General features: G+C 41.1%; 1 protein-coding gene across 2 annotated transcripts; it reads left to right on the top strand.

The window, feature by feature from the left end:
- Positions 1 to 5628: 5628 nt before the first annotated feature.
- Positions 5629 to 22306, top strand: LOC142970464 (sodium-coupled neutral amino acid transporter 3-like). 2 transcript variants are annotated; one of them, XM_076110694.1, is made up of 16 exons: positions 5629 to 5759; positions 6768 to 6800; positions 6993 to 7077; positions 7250 to 7365; positions 11360 to 11433; positions 12339 to 12431; positions 12601 to 12682; positions 15261 to 15343; positions 17205 to 17263; positions 17651 to 17797; positions 18571 to 18650; positions 19019 to 19119; positions 19848 to 19972; positions 20093 to 20237; positions 20557 to 20660; positions 22202 to 22306. In XM_076110694.1, the coding sequence occupies exons 1-16, from the start codon at positions 5629 to 5631 to the stop codon at positions 22304 to 22306; spliced, it is 1563 nt and encodes a 520-aa protein (XP_075966809.1). The 2 variants fall into 2 exon arrangements, with proteins under 2 accessions (XP_075966809.1, XP_075966808.1); XM_076110693.1 differs by having other exon boundaries at positions 6984 to 7077.
- Positions 22307 to 24105: the final 1799 nt, after the last annotated feature.

The following is a 24105-nucleotide window of genomic DNA, read 5'->3' as shown; positions in this document are numbered from 1 at the left end:
TCGAATCCGGTACATTGCAATTGTGAGGCGTGCGTGACGCCCACTGTTTCACCAACTTTTTGATATCAGGAAATCTGAGTAAACTGATGTCAAAACTGGAATAATTAAAGCTAGTGGGGGTAATGTATTTGAGAAACCTTTTGTTATATTCATGAAATTCTCTCCCGACAGCAATCAGTGAATCCAAAGCTCTGACAAAAACTAGAGTAGAACTTGGCACCTGTGGCTACCGCAGGACTGTAATACGCTACGATGAGGCTACCTGTCTGCCTGCCTGAGTGACCGTGCACCATTGCACGTCACATAATCCTTCCAAAAGCTGCTGGCTTGACGGCTGTGAGTGCTAACAATAGCCATGTTTGTCGTTAACCATTACAACAGGAATTTTGGAGGATTATTGGGAAAAAACAAGAAGCTACCTACAGACTTCATTAAAGCAGGGTGTGGAGCGCAGGGAATCAAATACATGTTGGTGAAACTGAGCAACCATTGGTGGAACAAATGTCACCAACATTCCCCACATTTTTTTAATCTCTTTTTTACACATTCTGTAATAATCTCAAGCTTGTCCATCAGAGATCTTATCTGTAATATACTGCATCATTTGGATGTTATTTAAAATGCATTCATATGATAAACAGCTGTCTTTTATGTGTGAATATATAAATGAATTAGTTTTGTAGATAGTGTGCCATGCAATTCACCATTCCATACAGTACCTACACACATAAGGCAAGTAGTGTCTAATGAGACTCGAACACACAGTTACAATATTCTGCTCAGTTTGTTGTGGAGGTTATGAAAAAGGTTATTTATCAAAGTCAATTAAAACCACTAGAGAAAATAGACAAAATACTTTTTTTGTGGGGCATATTGTTGCCTTCTTTAGAAAGGCAACACTAGAGGGATGACAGGAAATAATGGGAGAGAGATTGGGAGCTCTCAGCTTTGTAATTGTTATTAGTTCATGGAGCCCAGTAACCTCAGCTCATTGTCCACCTGAGCAGAGCTCTACTGAGCGAGGATGATTGAGGACGATATCCTCAGTGTCCCTCAACATGAAAACACCTCCTGGAGAATCTGTCTGCTCCTCAAGGTTTATGTTTCGTATGTTTTTTGAGTATTTCAACTTTTCGTCAGATTTGGTATAACTACATATATATAAAACTACACTACCCATGGGCCTCAGTCGCCATTGCTGTGGAGAAGAAGACTGTCAGGGGGCCAAATCGAAGCTGTTGGAAAGGCGGGAACAAAACACTGCACTATAGTTGCTCACAAATCTCACATATTGCAAACATCTTGGTTCTACACCAAGTGGAATCCTTTATGGTGATGATAGCTGTATATTCATCCAACGTTTTCGTCGCGTAGTTACACTGTCGCGCGTGTGTTTTTCATCATGTGTATTTATGTCCATGTTCACCCTCGTGTGTGAGAAACCAGAATACAGACAGATGGTGGTTGGATTGTTGGAGTGTTTACTGCTTACTTCAGGCAGCTGCAGTGCGCAGTGGCACATAAACACAGCTCCGAGTGTGACATGACGTAGGGGTTACAGTGAGGCTATTCACTCCTCTGCAGCTATTTTTATACAGGAGCAAGAGAGTGTGGAGTGACCTGGGCGGTTTGATCCTGATTTCCCGCTCGAGCGAGATGGGCCCTAATCTGATCTACTCTATCATCCTGACTGTCAGAGGTCCCAAGTCTCAGCTCACTGTTTTACAATAAAATGCTCTCTGATAGATCTATTAGCTGCTCATCGGCGGGCATGATCTCTTAATCTCTTAAACACACACACACACACACACACACACACAAATACACACACATACACACAGTGCATTATTCACTGAATGAACTACAAATGCACACATGCATAGCAATAAGCGAGGATGAATCAGCATGCGCTGTGTCATTTGGTTCAGGTATCCATTCAGGAATAACAATCAGTGGAACTGCCTGGCTCCGCTTGCCTCCTCCTCGTGGGATGACGTCTCTCAGCACAGTTGCTTACGTCAGAGCCTGCGAACTGAGGCGCATGCACTCGCTGTGTGTTGGCAAACTGAGGTGATGTTTTGGACGAGGGCTTGAATAAACATAGCCTCTGCTGTTGCTGTGAAAAGACTAATTTACTCCCACCAAGAGCATCACAAAGTGGGATTAACTCTTGCATAGGTTTCAGACGGATACCGGGGCGGAAACATTGGATTTCTAACGATAATCTTTTTTCCATCTGGTCCTTTTAATTGTCTATTCTCATTTTCTTTTCTCCTATACAACTATTGTTTTATTTTCTATTATGAAGCTTTGTTAAACTGTGCTTCTGCTCTTGAGAAGCGATAATCTGTATCTTTAACAGAGGGCACTACTGAGGCAGATTGATTATCCCCCTGTCAGCCTCTTTATGTTCTGCATAATGCAGGGTGCAATTAGGAAAATGAACACACAAAATAAACCCACGTTGATGCTTTTGACAAATCTGCTCTCCCAACAATGTTTTTCTTTTAGATACGGGACATTTTGAAATCAGTAATTGCTCAAGCAGACAGTTGCAAATGTGTTTTTGGATGACATGGAGGCTCCACAGTACAGAGCATTTCAGTTTTGCTGAGCGTTTCCTCATGGACACACAACTCTTCCTCTGTTATATTCCACAATGGTGCTATGGTAACTGGTGTTCAAGCCCACGGGGCTGAACTCAATTGTCTTTGTGCTTGTTCTCATTTCCTTCATTTTCTTGGTTATAATATAATTATAACATATAATCATATATTAGTTTGACTCCATGTAGCGCAAATACATGTAGTTGAACCTGACCTTACAGGATTTGTCCCATAAGATATCTTATCCACATCTTCAACTGAATCTGTAATATTTCAGTACAACTATCTTTTTTTTAGCAAATAGTACATGGTATTGGTATTTGTATATCTGCTGCCAAAGCTTTGTCCTACTTTTAAATGAGGATTTTCCCCACTGCGTTTCAGCTCCTTTATTTTCACCTTCATTTGTTTCAAACTCGGAGGACTGGAGAACAATCGTCCTAAAATGAAGAGGCTCTCACTGAATTACTGTGTTTTCACTCAACTACTTCCAAGGATGTCATGTATTGCCTTTGTTATTGAATATATTGATTGTAGGAGCCACAACTCTGTCCAATCACGTCTGCTGAAAGCTCCACTGCCTGAGGCCATTGAAGAGGCACCCTTGTAGCCGGACAGCCCATCGCGTATTGTCTTTGAATGGCTCCCCACAACCTCCCCGTGAGTTGTAGACTATCTGAGTGGCAGTGTGGTTCTGTGCAGTGATTTGTCCCTCGACAAGGGCCCTGCCTCTGCCATTGCTACCGTCAGCAACCCTGCTACAACTGTGCATGAATACAGGATACTGGCATTTGCTGAATCCAAGGTGGCGTCTTTTCAACTGGAGCCCAGTGAAATACCTTTTCAGCCTCTCGAGTGGTCTGGCGAACTACAGCCAAGGGGGCCCCAGCAGTATAATGATGCCTGGCACAATAGTAGCACTGTTCTCCAACCCGTTCCCAGGAAACCGCACAACATGTGCCATTGTGCACTGTGCTTTGCTGCCCAACCACGTTGCCCGGCTTTAGCCAGAGACACCGAGAGGCTTGGCTGTGCAGCGGAGCTCACAGCAACGTGGTTGGTAGGACAGGTTCAGAGGACTGCAAGACGAAGACCAGGTTGTATTCATCGCCTCACACTGCGTTTGATGTGTTAAAATTATATTACAGAAAGGTACATTTAAAAGGCCAGTCTGTGAAGCGGAAGAGGCCTGAGGGAAAAGGGACAGCTGAGTGGTTGCCAGGAATGGTAGTACAGCAAACCCTGAGCGTTGTTGTTCAGTTGAACCCTCCTCACTAAAAGAGAAAACCAGGAGAAAAGTGACAAGCAGAAAAATTAAGGCACAAAGACGGCTAGAACTGGTTCGGAGCTGGTCCTAGCTGGTTCTTCTCTTTTCATCTGGGGGTTCAAACATTTGTGCGTGTTCCTCCTCTATAGCCCCCAACGTGCTCTCCATTGAAGCCCCCACTGCTGTTTATGCAGCAGAGCAAAGGAGATCATTCAGGGCCTGCCGGATAGGGGGCTTTGGTCAACTGCATCCAGGAGATGCATGTCCTTTCAAGGCCTCACAAGTCAGCTGCTCAGCTAAGACACCACAGCAGGATGCCCAGGAAATAGAGGCCTGACGCAAAGCCCAGTGTGTCACAGTTCTCTGAAAGCCCTGTTTCCTCTCAGCCTAGACCCGTCAGTTGATGTGTCAATTATTCATTGGATTTGCCCAAAAGTCCATTTACTGTCAACTCTATATTTTGACTAACATAGCTGGGTTTTGTGTTTTTACTATTGGTTGGCAAAGTGAAAATGTTTGTTAGTCTCACGGTCATGCTGCCCTTGTTTTTTCCACCCATTCATATTTACAGTATCAGTATAGTATATGGTATTCTCAGTATAGACACATTTAAATTTTTGTGGCAAGCTCTAAATGGGGTCAATTGTGAATTGGTGAATTGGGTCAGAATCTTCATTTGTCGTCAGTCCGATTAAGCCACAACTACAATATGTAATTTTGTCACTTAAGTACTTTAATAGGTTTGCAAGGTGTATGTTTTCCATCTTGACATCCCTTTTCTTAGAGTGATTTGTAGTTCAGTCACGTCCCCGTTGATCCTTAAAGGAAGATACAGACTCACTTTAATGCCCTCAGAATGGCCTCCGTTATCTTCTCACGTGCCTCTTATTGTTGGACTGAAAGCATTGCTAGTGCCAATGCAGTCAATGTCAATTTGTGATTGAGCTGGACTTGCTATTATAATTTTCTAAATAAATGAATTATGATCGCCACATATATATGGGTACATACATGAAACCTGACCTCTGCATATTACCCATCCTCAGCATTTAGGAGCAGTGGGCTGCTGTCAGTGTCTCGCTGCGATATTTCATGTGGACGATAGGAATCGGGAATCTAACCTTTGACCTTGTGGTTAAAAGACGACCCGCTCTATTCACTGAGCTACAGCCGTCCTGGTACCCAAGAAAAGCAAATGTTATGTCCAGTCTCAAGCAACAGTTACAAATTGTTGCAGAATCTCCAAAATATCAAGAAAAAGACATATTTAATACAGAGAATAAAGAAACGATAGGTCCCTGCTAGTCTGGTTCATTAGACCTCTGCTCAGGTAGAATGTGGGCAGAGCTATGCTGCGTATTAAGTGAGGTTATTGAACTCCATGCTACAATAAGAAAGATCAAGCTGCAATTTGTTCCACCCTAGCAGTTAAGACAAAGCCATCAGGAGAGAGAGGGAGATTAAAGTCTGTACACCTTCACACCATCTTCAGTAAAAGGTCCAATCAGGGCCTTCAATGTTCATATTTGGTCTGTTTACAAGATTCTAATTAAATGATTAGTTTATTGAACTGTGGTATTTATACTGTATAATGTCCATTCAAAACCACAAATCTCTACATTTTGTGATTTCTCTTTTCCCCCCCACAGATCCCAGGAAAAATACCTCAGAGCACCTTTCAAACACTCAGCCTCATACACCTGCACATTTAAACAGACTCATTATCACATACACACGCAGGCACCACAAGCAGACATGAGTGAGGATAAACCAGCGGATTCTGTGGAAACTGCCCCTGCTGAGGCGAACGCTATTCCTAATGGAAAAGGCCACGAGGAGGAGATCACAGCATCGGCCAAAACACCATCTGCAGAGGCCGGTGAAAAGTGAGTATAATCCTCCTTACTTCGTTGATCGCTTCAGAATTACGGTTGTTTATTGGCAAGAATCTGGCGATACAATACATATCACGATACAGGGGTCACCATTCAATATATGCGGTTTTCTAAATCGAATTTGTAGAAAACGTGTAAAAACACCCACAATATACAAAAGTTTTTATGCAGTCAGATCATTGGGATCTGCATATCACAGTGTAGCACCTGTAACATCCAACATCATAACACTACTTTTTGTGCAATCTGAGCCCCCGTCTGCCACAAATCTTAGCATGTAAAAAAACGATTGTTGTTACAAATAATAACAATCAGCATTCTCTTTTGTAAGGCTGTTCTTGCTTAAGCGAGGCGATTTGATTCACCGGTTGCTCTTACTTACCGGAGGCCTCACATGTTTTCTCGAATGCGTCACACGTCACGTTTCTCCCTGTGTGCTAACACAGCATCAAGTGAAATAGGATAGTTGTCACGTGTAGCATGCCTGTGCCTGTTCCTTTACTAATCTTCATGTTTACTCCTTCAACACGAGAAGGACCTGACTCTCTCTCTCTTATAGAAGCAAGATATAATGTGCAATATTTACCTGGAGCTATGTACAAATCAGATAAAAGTATCATACAAAATATTGCCTAAATGGAAGGCCTCAATGCTAACAATACATGAGGAGGAGATACAAAATAGTACAATCCCTGGAACAGCAAATACTGTGTATCCATTAACTGCCTGGTGATGGTGATGGTACACTCATTTTTACTGGATAACGGAGATAGCTAAATGCTTAATTGTCGTGTCACTGGTTGTCTAACAATGTTTTTTTGTGTCTTCTTACTATGTAACAGATTACTTAATTACAATCTCTCTCTGAGATACACATGATCATTTATAGATAATCCCTTCACTGCATTATTTGCCTGATTATATAATGACTGAGGGTGTTGTTTTTCCACTTTGTGCTCTCGCTGGGTGATGGATGGACTCTCTCTACACTGCTTGTAGGGTAACTGTACCCAACAGTGCCCAGAATGATAGGTATGCTTGTTGATAAGGAACAGAGAATGTGTTCGTATTGTAGTGTGCATCTTTTACACAGTAATGGAATTATTGTAAACCAGAGCCTGTTCTATAAAAAAAATAATTACATAGTTTATGAAGAGTTTTGACTGTTTTTGTATAATGTAGTGTTACTGCTTTGACAGTATTTTTTTCCATTAGTTCCCACAGAACTGAGAATACAGAGGCCAACCTCCCAGAGAGCCAGGACTTCTTATCGGGCATGGAGGACAAGAAGACCCCTCAATTTACAGATGTAAGTTCAATATTCCTACATCTATATATACAGTATATACACATCTACATCTATATCTATATCAGTATCTATCTATGTATCTATCTATCTATCTGATAGATAGATAGACTTGCATGCACTATCAGATGACCTAACATGTTTATTCCTCCCCCCTGTCTTGCATCGGTTATAGTTTGAGGGGAAAACCTCGTTTGGGATGTCTGTCTTCAACCTTGGCAATGCGATCATGGGAAGTGGAATCCTAGGACTGGCGTACGCCATGGCCAACACAGGAGTCGTCCTGTTTTTGTAAGATATTCAAATGCATTAGATACACTCAATATGTAACTCCATGATTTCAGATCGGTGGAGTGACTGAGAGTCTCACAGATATTGTCTGACTTATTTTCTTCCCGCTTTCCAGCGGAGGTCTGAGTCACACATAAATAGCACCCAATTGTGTTGTAATTGTCTTGTAGTCCCTGGTTATGACAAAGAGGCCGATGACACAGGGCACATTTGTTTGATAAATAAAGGCCCAGATTAATAAACTACTGGCAATCATTTACTCGCGCTATAAACAGCCGCAATCGTAATCAAGGATGCAAAAATAACCAGATTGTTTCTGTGTGGTTGATTCTCTGCCTGGAACCAGTTGGCGTATGTGCTGCACATATGAGGGGCTTAACGTATAAAAACCTCTGCAGCAGCATTGTCTGTCAGGATAAAGACTTCATAGTCGACTGCAGCTTTCAGGTTGGACATTTCTATTTTAATGCAGATGCTTTTTCTACCTTATTTAAATTCACTGGAGGTCTTCTGACATTTGAGCTGCAGTGAGTGCTTACTGTTGTTTTGGTCTTTTTATGGTATTTATCGACAATAAGAAAAATACAGAATATCTCCAGACCTTAAAGCTTATAGACTTGTAGCATGCTTTCAGGAAATATCACAAGCATCACCATTTCATTGGGTGTCATGTAGTGGGGTAGCTTCATCATCAGCACTTTTGTTGACCATCCAATCGGTCTCAGATTTATCCTGCCTGAATTTTCTGCCATCGGCCAGACCGGATCGAGTCGGTTAGACATTTCTCAAGTATTGATTTCTGGTGGCTGGATTCTGCATAAACATGCAAACATGAAGCTCTGTGGTGGAATATAATTCAAACTTGGTGGTGGTATAATATCGGACTGATGTGCTCTCAAAGGTTTGCGTGCTCATTTAGGTCTTTCATGCGTTCACTGCTTCTAAAATCTTCACTTTTTTCATGAGGTTTCCAGCTGTGATCCGTCTTTTTCTCAAGAATAATCAGGCTGGTTTTTCCAGAGGGTAATCTCACCAGATGGCACTGACAACATCAACACTTTCCCCTGCTCGGTTCCTCGTGCTGTTTCGACACCTCTTCCTGGTGGTGCTAGAGATTGTTAGGTGTGCGGTGCGGAAACTGTCTGAGGAAAAGTATTTTTCTGAGAAAGATTTAAGCCCTCCAGATTTATATTTCTTAGAAAATGCAAGCACTGCTGTTAACTAAGCATCCCTCAATTGAAATTACAATACAGAGTATGAGTGAGAGGTGAAGCAATCTTTGGGATGTTTGTATAAATCTTGGCTTGGTTTTAAGTGGATTTGTAGTCATGGTGAAAAACTTGATGCGCTCTCCCTTTGTAGGCCAAAGGCAGTTTGTTCATTTCATACCAAACTCAACACAACATAATGGTGAAAGCATATTCATGCTACCTTTCATGATTCAAATCAATCTGGGAGTAATGTAAAGCTAGGTTTAAATATTCCCCAAGGACGTGATTTGAGCTCTTTTCCAAGGCAGTCATGTCAGGATTTATCTCACGTGTTAAAGAAAGCTTCTTATTTTGAGCTGAGTTGTGTGACTGTGGCTTTTCACGCTGTCTGCTCTCTGGACAGGCTGAACTCTGTGTCACTGAACATCAATGTCTTCGACACCAAGACAGGAGCTGAGTTGAACCCCATTTAACTCTGATGAAAACACGCAACCTACTCCTGTGTGCGAATTGATAGTACGTGACTGAATGCAACAGTTAGCGTGTAGTTTTCCGTCCTGTTAGGGATGAAAGCTCGTGTCTTTGTGTGCATATCTGCACGATCTTGTATCAAACAATGGAGTAGGTACTGAGAAATACAGGCAGGGTCGGTTACAATTTTACTTTTTTTTCACATTGGACTCCAGGCTGGTGTTTGCCTTTTTTCTTTTTTTCTTAACAGTGTCATTCTGAACCTTAGGTTCTGCTCCTTAAGGGGACAGAAGACCTAAAAATGAGGCGACCATGTTTGCTCAAACACGGGGAGGTAAACAAATGCAAAATAAACACCAACAGCAAAATAATATGCCTGTTGCTGAGTATTTTTTGTCACATGGGTTGTTCTCATTTATCTCCACTGATGGGTCGTCTGCTGAACCTTTTGTGAGGGTCGATCAGTTCACTCCACATATGTCCACATTTGCTCATAATCGTCAATATCTTTTGAATGATAACCGTACAACTATAAATATATTCTCAAAGAAATAAAATGAAGAGTGATGTTGTTAGTCTAGATTTTGGAATCACTTTCCCTTTTGGCCCGATGTTTCATATCACACAGAGTTTTGTTGGCGGGTGCAGAGGCTTCAGCCGGTCAGCGGTCTTGGCCCGCGAGGAATGCAGCGGGGTGGAAAGCTGTGAGCAGGGCTACAGTTACCCAAGTGTGTCAGTCTGTCTGACTGTCAGCAGATCCGTCCTCCCATTGCCACTTGACTAACTAAATCCTCCACTGAAAGTCAGCCCAACATTCTTTCACATAGTATTACACCCCCCCCCCCCCCACCCCCCAAAAAAAACCCCCTGTTAACTGGCCAAGAGTTGAAGTCCAGTTGAAAGACATGCAGCCTGGCTTTTCCAAAAGGAGAGAGGAATGGAGTGTGTGTGTGTGTGTGTGTGTGTGTGTGTGTGTGAGAGAGAGAGCTAATGTCGCCAATGGTAACAATAAAATCGGAAATAGTTGGAATGAGGTGGACTGGGTCAGGGAAAGTTAGTAGATCAAGGACCCATTCACAAAACTTCCCCATGCTGCGGATTCTTACAAAAGTCTCACTTATTAAGTGATGATTCTTAAACACCTCCACTAGAGACAGATGTTAAATCCAAGTAAAAGATGTAGCTTGTGCACCTCATGGGCTAATTTAAGAACAATATCCAAGGAACCAAACAGAAATCCGATGATCAAATAAGCAAAATAACTTAAGGTAATCACTACATCAGTACTATTTATTTTCAAAAAGCATACAGTGATCAAGAGTCCAAATGGCAGTGGGTCCAGCAGGCAGGCAGGATAGCAGATAGCTTGCAGGTAACAAGAAACTGAATAGCAATTATGATGATCTGACAAGGAACACAAGGAGGGGAACTATGTGCAGAGTGGCTGACGAGAGAATGAGACGCAGGTGAGGAGGAGGAGGACGGGGAAGGCCAGGCAGAGCTGATGAGGGAAATGGCAACAGGTGTGTAGGTGGGAGGGGATGCCAGGTGAGCAGGACTGGCAGCAGAGTCTTAGGGCATCTGGTGGACGGTTGGAGGATGGCAGATCTGGGGCGTGAGAGGAGGGTTCATGGCCTGGGGGGAAGTGAGCGGGAGCTGGAGACAGGCAAAAAGGACAAAGACACTAAAGTCCTCATGCCAAGAATGCATGAAGAGGAATAACATGTAAAAACGGTTAATATGAGTCTGTGTGGCGAGTCTATTCCCTCTTGAGCAAACAACTCTATTACTGAAAATAGAAGGAATGACTGTTGTTGATTGACGTGGGTTATTCCAACACTGATGAACAAAGATGATGAGAAGATTAATGTTTGCAGAGGATTTTCCCTCATTCTGTCAATCTCAGCATTGCGTTGGAAACGTTTCTTTTTGAAACTGTCCATCTGGTGTGTGTGTGTGTGTGTGTGTGTGTGTGTGTGTTTGTGTGTACGTGCTTACTTACTGTGGCAGAGGGCAGAGAGGCTGACAGGGCAGCCTCCTTGTCTCAGTTTGAGTAACAATCCAGGCTAAAGCAGAGCCACAGGGACTCTGCTCTTCCAACACAATCTATGTACCGGCATGCAGAAAATGTGTGCCTATGCTGCAGCTGTATAAATAGCCTGCAGGGTAATGTGTGCTGTAAACATGTAACATATAAAGTCGTTGAGAAATGAGAATTCTTGGTATAATGATGACTAAAAATGAGTTTTTTGCAGGTAAAAGAAGAGGCAGTAATACTGTCAGTAATGTCTGTTGTTGCGTGTCTGTTTCAGGGTACTTCTAACAGTGGTGGCAGTCCTCTCGGCGTATTCCATCCATTTACTGCTAAAGTTGTCTGGCATTGTAGGTATGTATGCAGCCTGACAACATGCATCTTCTGATTCAAGGATTCATGCAATGTATTATCATTTGCATTTAAATGCAACCAGTGCATTTCCATTCAATTAATACCTTGTGCCCCGGCTGCTTTCTAATCGACATGTTCAAACTATACACAGTCTGCTGGAACACACAGAGTGTTAGATAGAACAGGAAACTATGGCTTCCTGCTCTTGTGCACAGATCAGTGAGACCCAGACTCAGGTCAAATAGCAGCATCCAATACATAATAGGACAGCAACATCAGATTATTTATTTATTAACAAGGCAGCATTTTGGTCATGGTTTGTCAGTTAATTAAAGCAGCTGCAGCTAGCAGTGACCACTTCCTTTATTTTAAGTTGAAAATAATTAAAAAAGATAAGAGTCTCAAGTATAAGCCTTGCCTGCGGTTTTGTTCCAGGACCGTGGAGTATATTGGAACAGGTTTGTTTGGCCAGCCTCTGCAGTGTTCTTAGACCAATTTATAGTGTTAGAAGATCTTTATGTTGAGGAATTAGAAAATGATCCACAACCTCGACAGAAACACCATCTGTGTAGGTGGTCCTACTCTTTTTTTAATCATTGATCACTTTTGATTTTGCTCACATTGACGGGTTATTATTAGTGCACTTCAGGGAAAGCTCTCTCATCTCTCTGCTGTAGGACTGTTCATTGTCAACAGAGGTGGTTTTATCTGCAAAATAGCCAAACCTCTAAATTACCCTCTAAAGTCAGATATGATAAGAATGCAGTGTGTGAACACCTAATACTGCACAACAAGTTGTAATATATGACCATAATTAGATTTACATTCTCTTTACAGTCCTAGACTTTGTTAGTATGGATTTAACACATTGATAAAATGCTTTTTATCTGCCTTTTGTGGCTCAGGTATTCGTGCGTATGAGCAGCTCGGCTACAGGGCCTTTGGTACCCCGGGGAAGATGGCGGCAGGTATTGCCATCACGCTGCAGAACATTGGAGGTGAGGTCACACTGCCACTGGTCCTCACACTTACACACTTACACATTTTTTAAATTTCTTCTGACGTTTCTGGGATAATTGTATTATATGATTAGAAGCTTGGGAGTATTGCTGTATAAGTAACCGTGTAGTTGAATACTAACTCATCGTTTGTATCTCCTTTCCACAGCCATGTCCAGTTACCTGTACATAGTCAAGTCTGAGTTTCCGTTGGTCATCCAGGCCTTTCTGATGGTGGATAAACCTGAAGGGTGAGTGGTCAATACATGACATAAAAGTTTTCATTCATACTATAAGACTTTAGATCCTTGTGAGAAAATCACTGGCAAAAAATAAACAAATCAAAAATCAAATACTTAATTATTTCACTCAACTTCACAAGAAACAATATCTTTGAATTTGTAATCCTGAAGATTTCAGTCCTAGTTTATTAGAACTGCCCACGGTCCCTGGTGGTAATAGCAAGTACAGTTTAACACTACAGCAAACACTCCTTGAGCTGCTACTTTGTCAGAAATACAACAACTGGTGTATCTTTCCTCAGCGCTGCCAAAGAAACTTGATTGAAATAAAAGTAATTCTACTCACTTGAATTAATGCTCGACATACATCTGGATCAGTGTCACATCTGTAAACACCGCCATGCCTCCTAAAGGTTCAAAAGTAACCTGCTCATGATAAATAATTGTAGTGGGCATCCCGCCACTTCACTATGGGACCTTATGCCGCCGTCCTGCCTGTACAAGGATTTCAGCCTCAACAAAGAGTTGTGTCAGACTGTGCCAGTTGGCGGGCCTGGTGATGCTCAGGATGTAGGGAGCACCTGGCGTGAGAACAGCTGTGATAGCGACCCTGGAGAAGGAGAGCAGCACAGCCACTGACAAAACACAGCTCGACTCCACGGCTGAAAACGTAAACCACGGGATATCACTGGCCAGTGCAGGTGGCCTCAGAGACAAACAACACTCACTTCTTTGGATGGGATTTCAAGTGTGATGTTACCCCCTTACACATTAACCCTTACCCCAGTTAGAGCCTCTCTTCACCTACTTTTCATCGTTTGTGAGAAGTATTTGAGGAGGAAGGGGGAGAAATGGGAGTTTATTATAAAAGTGCATGAACTGCGCTTTCCTCAATCTATTACATGCTACCACGTTTGCGCGTAAATGTTTAGATTGATGTGTCCCACTACATGTAGTCACTATAGAGGGGATGTACTGTGACAACATGTCCACAGTGTTTTCTGGTGTCAGCTCTGTGTTCTCTGTTTAGCAGTGACCTGGGACACGGTCAACAATCACTGTTTAGTTGAAATGACAAACTAGATTGTCCCAGTGGCATTTCATCCCGTCGATGGGTCTGTGTTTAGATTGCTAAACTGTACACGGGGTGGACAAAATAACAGGGACACCTCACAATCCGATGCAAGAAAATACAATAGCTCTGCAACAAATACTACTTTATAATAGAATATGATTCTTAACAGTGTCATAGATTTTAGTTCAACTCTGTGATTTGTGGTAGTTTGTTGTGCTCTTGTACGCTTTTATTACTGTTTGTGGTTATTAGTGATTGTGCATTTGCGTGTTTGTAAAATATTGTATGTTTTTGTGTAAGTGAGTATCAGAGTTGGTGAGATATTGTGACGCTGGTCCAGATGGCCGTAGGGCAGGATGACAACAGGATAGATGAGCCTCTTGTTCTTTGAGAAGTGTGTGTGTGTGTGTGTGTGTGTGTGTGTGTGTGTGTGTGTGTGGCCAAAAACATCTCTGCAGAGCCTCCCACCTAATACAAGTCAAGAAATGAATCAACCCTACTGTGTCAATCTAAAAATCACAGAGGGTTGTTTCCTAGACATGGCTGTGCATGAAGCAGCAACATGTGTCAGTCTGTCTGTCATATGGTTTGCCACACGTCTCACATGTCATCCACTTAGTCATGATGGTTTTTTTTGTTTGGCAGTAGAATGTAGCTACATGTTTCCACTACCCTCTGTGTCAGTCAGGGACACCATGTCAATGTAATCCATGCTAAGTAGTAGGAGTAAACAAGTCAAATTATTAAAAAAAGTATAATGTATAATATAATATATATATATAATATATAATATAGTAAAACATTTCCATTTTTCTGCCCTAACCAGTCAGCCAGCCATTCAGTTAGTCAGTCACTCATATCCTTGCAGAGTATTGTGATAGTTTATTAAATAAGAATTTTTTGACTCACCATCAAAAAAGTCTGTAAGATGTTTTGACCATTCATTTCGTCTATTTTATTTTTCATTTTATATATTTCGTAACATTTTCTCTAAATTGTATCTCAAAGCCTGGGTTATAATTCTCATTTCTGCTGTCAAATTTTTAAATATTTAGTCTAAAACTACCATGTGTAATGTGTGTGTTGTATTTACGTCTCCTAAAAATATTCCTGTGAACAACACAGAGGACATGACCTCTGTGTCCCAGCTGTAGCCACAGTTCTTAGTGTCCAGTGGTCCAGGGAGGAAAGAGGCTTATTTTTTCCACTCTAGATATTTGATTATACGGCGACCAGTGATTAATTCGTGTTCACTTCTGTTCAGCTGTGAATAAAAGTACTTGGCATCGTTGTGCAGGTAATAAAATAATCCTCAGTCAGTAACTGCTTTTTCCACCATGTAAGCCTTATTTGTGTGCACCTAAGTTTCTAGCTGTTCACCCACTTTCCCCCCCTGTGTCTTCTCAATCAATATCTGACACAGTGCAAAATGCTTAACATGATTGAGATTGAGAGGAGTGTTTGAGCCGAGTAACTCTAAATCAATACCTTTAATTCTCTTCCTCTCTGCAGTGAATGGTACATGAACGGGAACTACCTTGTGATCATTGTATCTATTGCAGTGATATTACCTCTGGCTCTCATGAAACAGCTAGGTAAGTATATCACGTCCTCCTCACAGTGGGATACCCATCTCATTAGTGATTTACTCTGGGCTTACTTTAAAGTTCTGTGTTGTGTTACGTTTTGCATGAATCGGTTAAAGCCAGACTATGTAGCTTGCTGAACAGCGGCCACTGCAGCTGCAAATGACAACTACGGGATTATCTTAAATGCTGGACTACTGTTTAGCATTTAGCAAAAAATGCTAAACTATTGCAACGGCATCACAAGTAACATTATTGATTCTGCCAACTGACTCCGAAATGTGTTACCCAGCAATATTTACCCAGAGTTTGCTAGCAGTATCCACCAAAAGCTGCCGTTGATGATAGACGGGTAACATGAATCCAACTTTTCATTGTTAAGAAGAAGAATGTGTTTCTTTCGCTTAAAAGTTGCAAAGTCTTGCTTTAACAAATGGTTTTGTAATGTTAACACAACTATACTACTATTAAATCAAATTTAAAATACTTAAAGTCCTCAGATATGAAAATATGGGAATTAAGCCATGAATATTGTTTATAAAATGTTGCCTTTGCTTGCCAACTTACTTCATCCCAACGTCCTGCAGGGCTAGAAGCAGTAAAGGAGCTCATAGAGGTTTATGTGGTGACTTGCTCAAGGACACTTCAGCCTCAAGGCTCGGATCTTGGTCTTGTGCTTGAATATCAGTTTCCATAACTACCTTTAATCCTTGATTAGGCATTTTAAGAGGGGTATTGCAATGGTTTTTATTTTAGAGCTTCCATGTTAGAGCTGAGCTCCACATTTTCACTGGCAGAGAGAGTCTTTCCCCTCCTCCTCTCTTCTTCTTTCCGTGACCATTCCCACTGTTGTCCTCCTGAGATGTCCCTCGACATGGCTTGTGCCCCTGCATCTTCAAGTCACACCTGAATTCATCGTGTAGACATGCCCGATAATTGCCAATACACTGCGAGACTGCAGAGGGGTTTACTCTTTCTAAATTAATAAGCCTTTGTTGTTCTTTTAACACACACAAATCCAATGTGTTTTCGCAAGTTTGGTCAAGAGTCATGCGGGTCTGTCTGCATTTCAGCGCTTTAGATGAGAAAGTACATGAAACAAAACAGATGGAAAGAGGAACAAAAAAGCAAGGAGAGCCAGTTTGGAAGTGAGAAAAGGGGGCATATTGGCTGACCTCTGCTGAGACATCAAGGACAACAGAGCCAGTCGGTGCAGTTAGAATCCAGTAATGAGCTCCGACTCCCAGCACATTAAAGGAGCAAAAAGAGTTGGGAAGAGACGTCTTTATCTTATTGAATGAATATTTTTTAGGTAAATCAACTACAAATACTTGAATAGACCCTATTTAAATCATTAGGTCCTAAAAGTTGGAAAATGCGCTCACAGCCGAAAGTTATTCTCCGTCCTTCGATCATGTGAATGAGTCCGAGCACGAGGCTGCACCGAGGCCTGGGAGGTGAGGTTAAAGGAATCGCTAGTGCCCTTGCTCTATGGGCCCCCATGGATGCGGAAGATCACTGGAAGATGTGGGCATTTTCATCAGAACTGCTCCATGCTCCACTGAGCAACCTTCAGAGGAATGAACGGCGTATCAAGTTCTCTTCATAAATCCTGGTTAGCGCCGTTAGCGCCGTTAGCTATGAGCCACTGGCTGAGGCGGCGACATGTTGAGAGCCGTTCAGAGGCAATTGAAATGCTCCCAATCTCGTATGTTGCACTTTTAAATCAGTCTAGTTCAACACAAGGCTTGAAGAACATACAGCAGAAGATACAGTTCAAAGGGAAACTTTACCTCACTAGTGATTAATAATTAGAAATAAGCAGCATTTGTTTATTTTCAAACCCTAACCCTAAGCATTTGTGTTTTAGGATACCTGGGATACACCAGTGGTTTCTCCCTGAGCTGCATGGTTTTCTTCCTCATTTCGGTACGTCCTCTATACCTACATGTAAACTAGGCATCATGTCTTGCTTCTTGTTTCTTGTTTGTTGGCAGAAACATCAAGGTAGCATATTCACATGGACTGGGATCAGTCCATAACACTTTTTCCCCCCCTCCTACCACCTCTTTAGTATTCCCTACTCTCTCTACTCATTGCCATGGACTAATGTTTGCATGCTGCGGTTCCAGGCTGTGTTGGTTCTCTTGTCTTTCTCTGACCTAGTTTTGGCTGTGCGATCTGTAATCCACGCATCGCTCTCTGTCTCTGTCTCTCTCTCTCTCTCTCTCAGTACCATATTTTCAGCCTGTCTTTATGCTAACTGTGTCCCACAGACTTTATTGCTGCTTAACGCCTCTCCTCTGCACTGCACAGGTCATCTACAAGAAGTTCAATACCCCGTGTCCATTTGTGGACTTTACATTCAATAGCACTGCCACTGGGCTGAATATCAGTGCCATGGATCCTGGTGGGGCGCCTGATCCTGCCTGTATTCCCAAAATGGCCAACCTAAACTCACAAGTAGGTTTTTTGCGCATGATACTCGGTCTGAAACTGCAAATCCACCTCCACTGTCATGTTCACTGACCGCCACCCACTTATGTCATAGTCATCTTTAGCATGTTGCCAGTGACGGTTCACAATCCGAGCATGGAAATTGCACTTGGTTTTAAGCACTCGGGGCTTTTATCAAGCTGTTAATGAAAGACAATAGTCTGTGATTAATGCAAGGATCAAAGATTGACAGTGACCCCCGACCTGTCTTCTCCTGTTAGCGGAGGAATAAAAATTGCTTTGACATTCTGTTGCTTACAGTGAGATCATCAAGTTTGCTCTTTGTGGGCCAGAGAGATGGGTAATGAATTAAATGGGAAAGACCTAACAATTCTCTCAGTACCCTTATTTTGTACACCCAGTACATACATTCACAACAGGAAAGTACTCTTGAAGGACTCTTAATGACAGCTGGATGTTTAATTTGTTTTATTGAAACGATGTTGCTTTCCAGAGCATTTGTAAATACTGTCTTCATATCAAGTCTTTATTATCCCTCAAAGATATATGAGACTTTCCTAGCACAGACTCAAAAGACCAATCCCTGCTGCTCAGCAGCTTACAAGTAAGGCATTCTTAAATAGGCTAAAACTTGGCCTGGCCCAAGTTAATCGCAGGGAAACAATTAGCTCTCTGTGATATATCTGAGGGAGTAATGGGCAGTAAAGCGCGAGGTTGGTGGTAAGACGTCTGGGATGGCGCTGCTGTATCTATGGTGACCTGTTGGGGTTCATTTTCAGACTGCCTACACCATCCCCATCCTGGCGTTCGCCTTTGTGTGCCACCCCGAGGTCCTGCCCATCTACACAGAGCTGCGCAAGTATGTTCTTATGATGGAAAAGTCCTGCTAACGTTTGAACAATAAATCAGTTGCATAACAAAGAGGAAAGGCCTGATTTGTGCCTGGCTGATCATAACCTAGTCACATGCACTGCTTTCACTTTATTTTGAAATGCGTTGACACTGCTTGTATGATGAGGCATGTCGTCAGTTAAAATGTATCATCCTGCCTGTTGCAGTTTCCTACAGCTAAAGAAGCCCCACAACTGAAGATTGTTGTTTTTCTTCAACTGTGCTACATGCTTTCTCTATGACAGTGGATGCCCTGATGTTATGTGTGCGTATGAGTTTATGTTTGTATGTGTATGTGTGTGTGTGACATCACATGGCAATATCTTCTGATTTCAGTCCCACCAAGAAAAAGATGCAGCATGTGGCCAACATCTCCATTGCAGTCATGTACGTCATGTACTTTCTGGCTGCCCTCTTTGGATACCTAACTTTCTATGGTGAGGCCTGGTCCTCCTCCCATTGCAGAGCATTATGCACATCTATCTATCAATCTGTCCGTCTGTCCGTCCATCCATCCATCTATGTATCTGAATCTGTGTATCTATCTATCTATCTATCTATCTATCTATCTATCTATCTATCTATCTAACTATTTGTCTATCTATCTATCTATCTATCTATCTATCTATCTATCTATCTATCTATCTATCTATCTATCTATCTGTCTATCTATCTATCTATCTATCTATAAATATATCTCTATCTATCTCACTGCGCTTCTTAATTTCTTTTTCCATTTACGTTGATTGTTTTAATTTAATGTCACAAGGTTATCAGCACAAGTCTGAATCACTATGTTGTAGCAGAACAGTCATCCTGAAGGCCGTAAAACTATCGTGATGCATTTCCCCCCTCTAGTGGTCATATTGTAGACCTTACATTAACCAAATATACCGCTAATGTAATCCACTGCAATGAAAAGACATCATGATTTATGAAGGTTTTATTGAATACAGTAGCATTTACCTGTATTTAGGATGTTAATAAAGCATGATTTTTGCATTATTGTTATCTGTATTGTTTTAATATATACCAGTTAATATTAATATTTGACTTGTATTATAAGTATAACGTTATTGATTAATGTTATCACTATATGAGGAAAGGACAAGTGTTCTTCCTTCATTCAAACTTCTCTATTTTCTTTTTTTGAAATCTCTTTCAGGTGAAGTGGAACCAGAGCTGCTTCACACCTACAGTCGCATTGACCCGTATGATACTTTGATTTTGTGTGTGCGTGTGGCTGTACTCACTGCTGTCACACTCACTGTACCCATTGTGCTCTTTCCTGTAAGTACAATTTTAGCACCTCAAGTTTACACATTGGCTCTCTTCCGTAAAGTCTTGAAGTTATTTTTTTTCACGCAGTGACAATTGAAAGTTGCTTCCCTTTTTTTCTGTTATAATCAGGTGCGAAGAGCAATCCAGCAGATGGCATTTCCCAACAAGACCTTCAACTGGCCCCGTCACACCGCCATTGCCATAGTTCTGCTCACTTTCATCAACCTGCTTGTCATCTTTGCTCCCAACATCCTGGGCATCTTTGGGGTCATTGGTAGGTTGTAGCAGCACTGGCTGGGACATTTAGACAGACTCAGTTACTAGAAGATGCACCCTGACAAATCCTGAGTATAGCTTCCATGATCTCTTCAAAGCCGATATATTAGCATGTATGCATGTATATTCATATTTATTTTATACATGCAAGTAGATTATTATGCGTGCAATTTATTTCCCTTCCATTTCTTCTGATTTCCATATCATCACTACAGTGCTGTCAGACTTGCAGCAGCACTTAATGAGAACTGAAGGGAGTGAGAATTCACGGAAAATCTGTTTCATGAATCATTTTCTGCTTTTTGTCTGCTTTCCAGGTGCCACATCTGCCCCTTGTCTCATCTTCATATTCCCTGCTATCTTCTACCTTCGTATTGTTCCCAAAGAAGAGGAGCCAATGCGCTCTTTCCCCAAAGTCATGGTGAGCATCCCATGAGAAAAGACATGAATTTAAGTTCAAATTAGTAACTTTAGGTTGTGTTCGGTGAGCATGACAACAATGACATTTGTAGACAGTAAGACAATATAGATAAATATAGAATGATTAATGTAACAGGTTGCTTTATATATAAAGGGTAGGTGGATATAACAGTATATACACCGTGCTTAGATTTGTAATGTAAAGATTTGTAATTTGAAAATCTATATTCAATTTTTTTATTTATATGGTATAATGTGGCATTGTTTTAAATTCTGTTCCTGCGCATTGTTTTATTTATTTTGAGTTAGTCGCAATTAATCAAATGTAAAGAGAAACTTAAAGGGATAGTTTTTGTGTTTTGAAGTGGGGATGTTTATGGTATACAGTATATCCATTATCAGTGTATTTCTCACAATAGATTAAGATGGTCATCACACGCTCAGTTGGGAGAAGCAGACAGGAGCACTCAGCACGGAAGCAAAGCCATGTACTGCTGTGGACGGGGGCAGCATCACAACATGCTTCATCCAGCTAAAAGAAAGGCTTTCTAAAAAAATCTATATCCATTTAAGTATACTCTATATTTAGAATATTTTCTGATGGGAACTGAAAGTGACTTATCCATACTGTACAGAGCATAGATAAGTTTCACTTTTAGAAATGGCTGTCAACAAGATAAAGCGGTGAAAATATTCTCAGTATGGCGTACACTGAAAGGGATATTGATTTTTTTTAGTTAAGCCTTTCTCCTGGGCGGCTAAAGTATGTTTTGCTGCTGATCCTGTCCACAGCAGTACATTGCTTTGCTCTTGTGTTGGTATTTCTGTCTGTTTCTCTAAACAGGGAGCATGCGGACCATCATCTACTGTCGGTAATACACTGACTATAAGTACCTCCTACGACCCGACTTCAACGTATCCAAACTATCCCTTTAACTGCAGTGTGATGTTATTTATTTTTTTTAATTCTCACAAATCAATGTTTGTATCAACCAAAAATAAATAAATAGTATTGGTTGGGATTTTTACTAAGAATGCACCAATCCAACTTTTTCAGTCCCAATAGCAATACCTGACCAACCGATACCAGTGTTTATTAAATAAGATGTACGCCTCACTTTGTGTGGAAGTAATAATTCTTATATGTGTAAGGCAACAGTAGGCTTGAATCAAACATTGCTTTCCTAACTTTGTAAAAAAAAAAAAATGAAATACAGAGATTTAAATGTACTGAATTGTTATTTGTTTTAAATAATTATATTCGATATGAGAGTGGCATATTGTTAACAACACTCAATCCAGCTGTTTGAGTCAGTATCGGACCCATATCCGATGTCCGATATCAGTATCGGTGCGTCGCTAATATTTACCTCTACAGACAAAAATGTCTCGTTAAAGCCATTCACGTATTCAATTATATACGATGGCAGTTACTGTAAATATCGTGACGCTGTCGGAAAAGGATGTGATACGATTACTAATCTCTCTAGCCCCTGTTCTTTTGTCACTCTCTTTAACTCATTCACTCCTCCTCTCTTCTAGGCCGTCTGTTTTGCTGCGATAGGCGTCCTGTTCATGATAATGAGCCTCAGCTTTATCATCATTGATTGGACATCAGGCAGCAGCAAAGCCAGCAGTGGTCACTAGGCACCACCTTCCATTTTGCTTTTCAGGTTTTATATTGTTGATTTAGATCTGTGTTGTGATGTTAAAGTTTTTACTTTGAATTATGTTTGACGTTGAACATGCCCTACCTTGACCAGTGACTGCAGATCCAGGCCGGTCTACTGACTGGAAAGTTGATCGTTGAATTTACAAAATTGGCCACGTGCATAAAGATTAATGTTGACATTTGGAGGCTGTGCTTTGTGAGATGGATGTAAAAACGAGATAAGTAACAATAGAGAAAGCAGCTATCATTATACGCCTGTCCCTGCGTTGGTTGGGATCAACTGCCATCCCTGTCTTTTCCCTAAAATGATCTATGATCTGCAATCTGCTACTCAGATTAGAGTAGACCATCTGAGGCACCTCCATTTTAACTGTTGACAAAAATCGACTCAATGATGGACAATTATTAATTTATTACGTCTATTATTATTATTATTATTAAGTTATTTGAATAACTACATATTTGTCACTCTGTGCAACTGCAGATGAAAGTGGTGGTAAAAGCTATTGCACAGAAAGAAAGAGAAGTTAAAGGAATAGTTCAACATTTTCGGGAAATACGCTTAAATTTATACCACTCTCAATACTGTGTACAGCAAATTTGAAGTTACAGCCAACAGATGGTTAGCTTAGCTTAGCAAGAAGACCGGAAAATGTTGAACTGTTTTTTTTGGTGTGTGCACCCTGTCGCTCCTACTCCACTAACGTGGTTATTTTAGGGTTTGGAGTTGTCAACATTCTTGCCTCTGACAGAGCGGGGTTTCTAAACCACACAGACAGTATGTCGTAAAGTGTTGTGAGCACATTTATCAAAACATTCCGACACAATATGATCAAGATGTATATTTTTATTATGAATCTCAGAAGATGCAGGATGGACTGATGACCTGATCCTCAGCTCGTCATTTCAGGTTAGGAAGGTTTTTAAATGACTTGGCTGTCCAGATCACCACATAAAACAATGCCTTGTGTGTGCAGTTTGTTTTTCAGTGTTACTGTGGTGCAAATGAAAGAAAGAAATGGTATACCGAAGACCTCATCAGTTGGATTGTACAGATCAAAGTGATAAATGAAATGAAAACAAAAGTCACTGCTCAGTGTTTGTAATGATGGAGGGAAGATTTATTTCCCTGAAAGATGTGTTGTTTCTGAACATTTACTGGAAGTAATCAGAGATAACCAAAACAACAACAACAACAGGGTCACTTCACCATGTGGTTAGTAACAGTTTGGTGTCTGTAAATATTTCTGTGTCCAGCACAAGCTGGATCCCTAACAGAAATGACAGACATGGGATGACTGTCTCTTTAACAATTTTGAAAAGTTTGTGGATAGCAATAGCACTTTCCGCTGATAAGCACAACGTCTTGTTGCCATTAATAAGATTAAACACAAGCAAATGCAAATCCCATAATCGATAGATGTGATTTAAGGGCATGTCCCTTTTGTATAACTAAATCGTTGGTGATGTAATCAATCTAATGTAGATAATGAGCAATTTAGCAATGCATCGATGGTATCATATGGATGTCTTCTCAAACATTACTTGAAATGTTACGGTTAGTTTTCCTGTGAGCCCCTGCTGCCATTCGTTTCCTCCTCTGGTCCGTTCTGTAGCTGAAACCACTAATCGGTTGGATGTACTGGTGTCCGTGTCGTTTAAAAAAGAAAACATGGCTCCACTGTATTTGAACTATATAAGCATTAGTGTTGATAAACCTGGACCTATACTCTGATCAAGTATACTTCTAGTATTGCTCTCCTGCCATTGATAG

The sequence above is a fragment of the Anarhichas minor genome, unplaced genomic scaffold (genome assembly GCF_050575085.1).
Source record: "Anarhichas minor isolate MPS153535 unplaced genomic scaffold, ASM5057508v1 ptg000043l, whole genome shotgun sequence".
NCBI lineage: Eukaryota > Metazoa > Chordata > Actinopteri > Perciformes > Anarhichadidae > Anarhichas > Anarhichas minor.
This window is presented reverse-complemented; position numbering and strand designations above follow the sequence as displayed.

Excerpts from the sequence above, each read along its gene's own strand:
- LOC142970464 (XM_076110693.1), top strand. The coding sequence starts at position 5,629 with ATGAGTGAGGATAAACCAGCGGATTCTGTGGAAACTGCCCCTGCTGAG. Across the intron at positions 6,801-6,983 it reads AACAGTGCCCAGAATGATAG|TTCCCACAGAACTGAGAATA; the intron begins GTATGCTTGTTG and ends TTTTTCCATTAG. Across the intron at positions 20,661-22,201 it reads GCTCTTTCCCCAAAGTCATG|GCCGTCTGTTTTGCTGCGAT; the intron begins GTGAGCATCCCA and ends CCTCTCTTCTAG.